General features: G+C 44.1%; 1 protein-coding gene across 1 annotated transcript in view; it reads left to right on the forward strand.

Annotated features, from left to right (window-relative positions):
- CNGB3 (cyclic nucleotide gated channel subunit beta 3) overlaps positions 1-1,336 on the forward strand; it is a 104,573-nt gene extending 103,237 nt beyond the window's left edge. The window contains exons 14-16 of the mRNA XM_004697726.1: positions 497-643; positions 833-1,007; positions 1,316-1,336. Coding sequence (XP_004697783.1) covers positions 497-643; positions 833-1,007; positions 1,316-1,336 — 343 coding nt within the window. The remainder of the gene's footprint in view (positions 1-496; positions 644-832; positions 1,008-1,315) is intronic.
- The last annotated feature ends 316 nt before the right edge of the window (positions 1,337-1,652 follow it).

Below are 1,652 nucleotides of genomic sequence, written 5' to 3' on the forward strand. Positions count from 1 at the left end.
CTCTAGTGACGATTCTAGGAGATGTGCACATGCTTAGGTGCAATTTTTGTTCAGAACTGTACCCACTGATCGCCTAAAACCTAGCAGGTAAAGTAGGGAGAAAATATATGTCCTGATCCCACTCTCCTCCTGCTTTCTAATTTCCTACTGATATGTTTGTAAACCCATATGGAAACTGGAGGGGAAGTCCACAGAGGTCAGCTCCCTGGGGAGAAGAGGGCAAAGGAGCCTAGAGCATGGAACACAGTGGATCTTGAGGAACAAATGGAGACTGCCCAGCCCAAAGGAATGCAGGAGTAAAAAACATGTGAAAAACTATGCCCACTTCTTTTATCACCATATCTTGACTCTCTCCATTCTAACACCCAAAACCTCTCCTTCCCAGGAGCGATCTCTAAGCAGGGTGAATGTCTGACAATAACAATGTATTGTTCCTAAAGGGTTTTGGTGGAAGCGAAGGGAAACTGATGGCAAGAGCCCGCTTCTTGTCTTGCAGCCTTCTAGCAGCGGGTGGAGGGAACCGTCGAACTGCCAGTGTGGTAGCGCATGGCTTTGCCAACCTTCTAACACTGGACAAAAAGACCCTCCAAGATATTCTCCGGCACTATCCAGATTCTGAAAAGCTCCTCATGAAGAAAGCAAGGTGCCTTTTCTCTTTAAAATTCCTTTAGCGATGGCATTGACTTCAGCTTGAAAAATGTACAGCTGAAAGAACTGTGTTGTGATTGTAGTATTCAACTTTCTCCATGTGATACTCTCAACACAAAAAAAGATGGCTTTCTTGGTCAAATTTTCCCAGAACTCAAACCGAGCTTTTCTCTCCCGTTCACAGAGTGCTTCTAAAGCATCGGGCTCATACCACAGAGACAACACCTCCTAGAAAAGGACTCGCCTTTCTCTTCTCGGCTAAAGAAGACACACCCAAAATGTTTAAAGCTCTGCTTGGAGGCTCGGGGAAAGCAGGTCTTGCAAGACTACTCAAATTGAAGAAAGAGCAAATGGCACAGGTAATGCCCATTGCCATCCCACTAGCTTCAACTCAACAGGAGCCCTCTAGGGCAGAGTCACACTGCCACACAGCCTAGGGTTTCTGAGGTTATAAATCCTTCAGGGAGCAAACTGCCTTGTCTTTCTCTTGAGGAGCAGCTAGCGGGTTTAAAATGCCAACCTTTCAGTTCGCAGCTCTGGGCAGCACCCACTGTGCCAACAACCAAGGATCACTGCTCAGGTAGTAAGACAAACTTAATGCAAGGTTCTAGTGGAAAGACAACGGGACTAAGTGTCCACGCCAGCTCTAATTTCCATTCTATTTCAGATGCTGTGGTATTTGGATTAAGTGACTTCTACTAGTTACTATTTTATATCCAGCACTTGTCATTTTTAAAGCTATATCCCAAATATCATCATATATAGTCCTCATAGGTTTATTATAGAAGGGTGTGTGTGTGTGTGTGTGTGTGTGTGTGTGTGTGTGTGTGTGTGTGAAGAGAAAGCTACAGATGTGAGAGGACTTCAAAAAGTTCATGGAAAATGGAATTAAAAGAGCATGGAATTGTCTGTCCATAAACTGTTTGATGCCCCATCATAGATATATAACTCTATAACCCATTTTACCAAGAAGCTAGCAAATGACATGTTCACATGTACTCTAT

This window comes from Echinops telfairi, unplaced genomic scaffold (assembly GCF_000313985.2).
Source record: "Echinops telfairi isolate 266 unplaced genomic scaffold, ASM31398v2 ScPeMD7_1;HRSCAF=3_0, whole genome shotgun sequence".
Classification (NCBI taxonomy): Eukaryota; Metazoa; Chordata; class Mammalia; order Afrosoricida; family Tenrecidae; genus Echinops; species Echinops telfairi.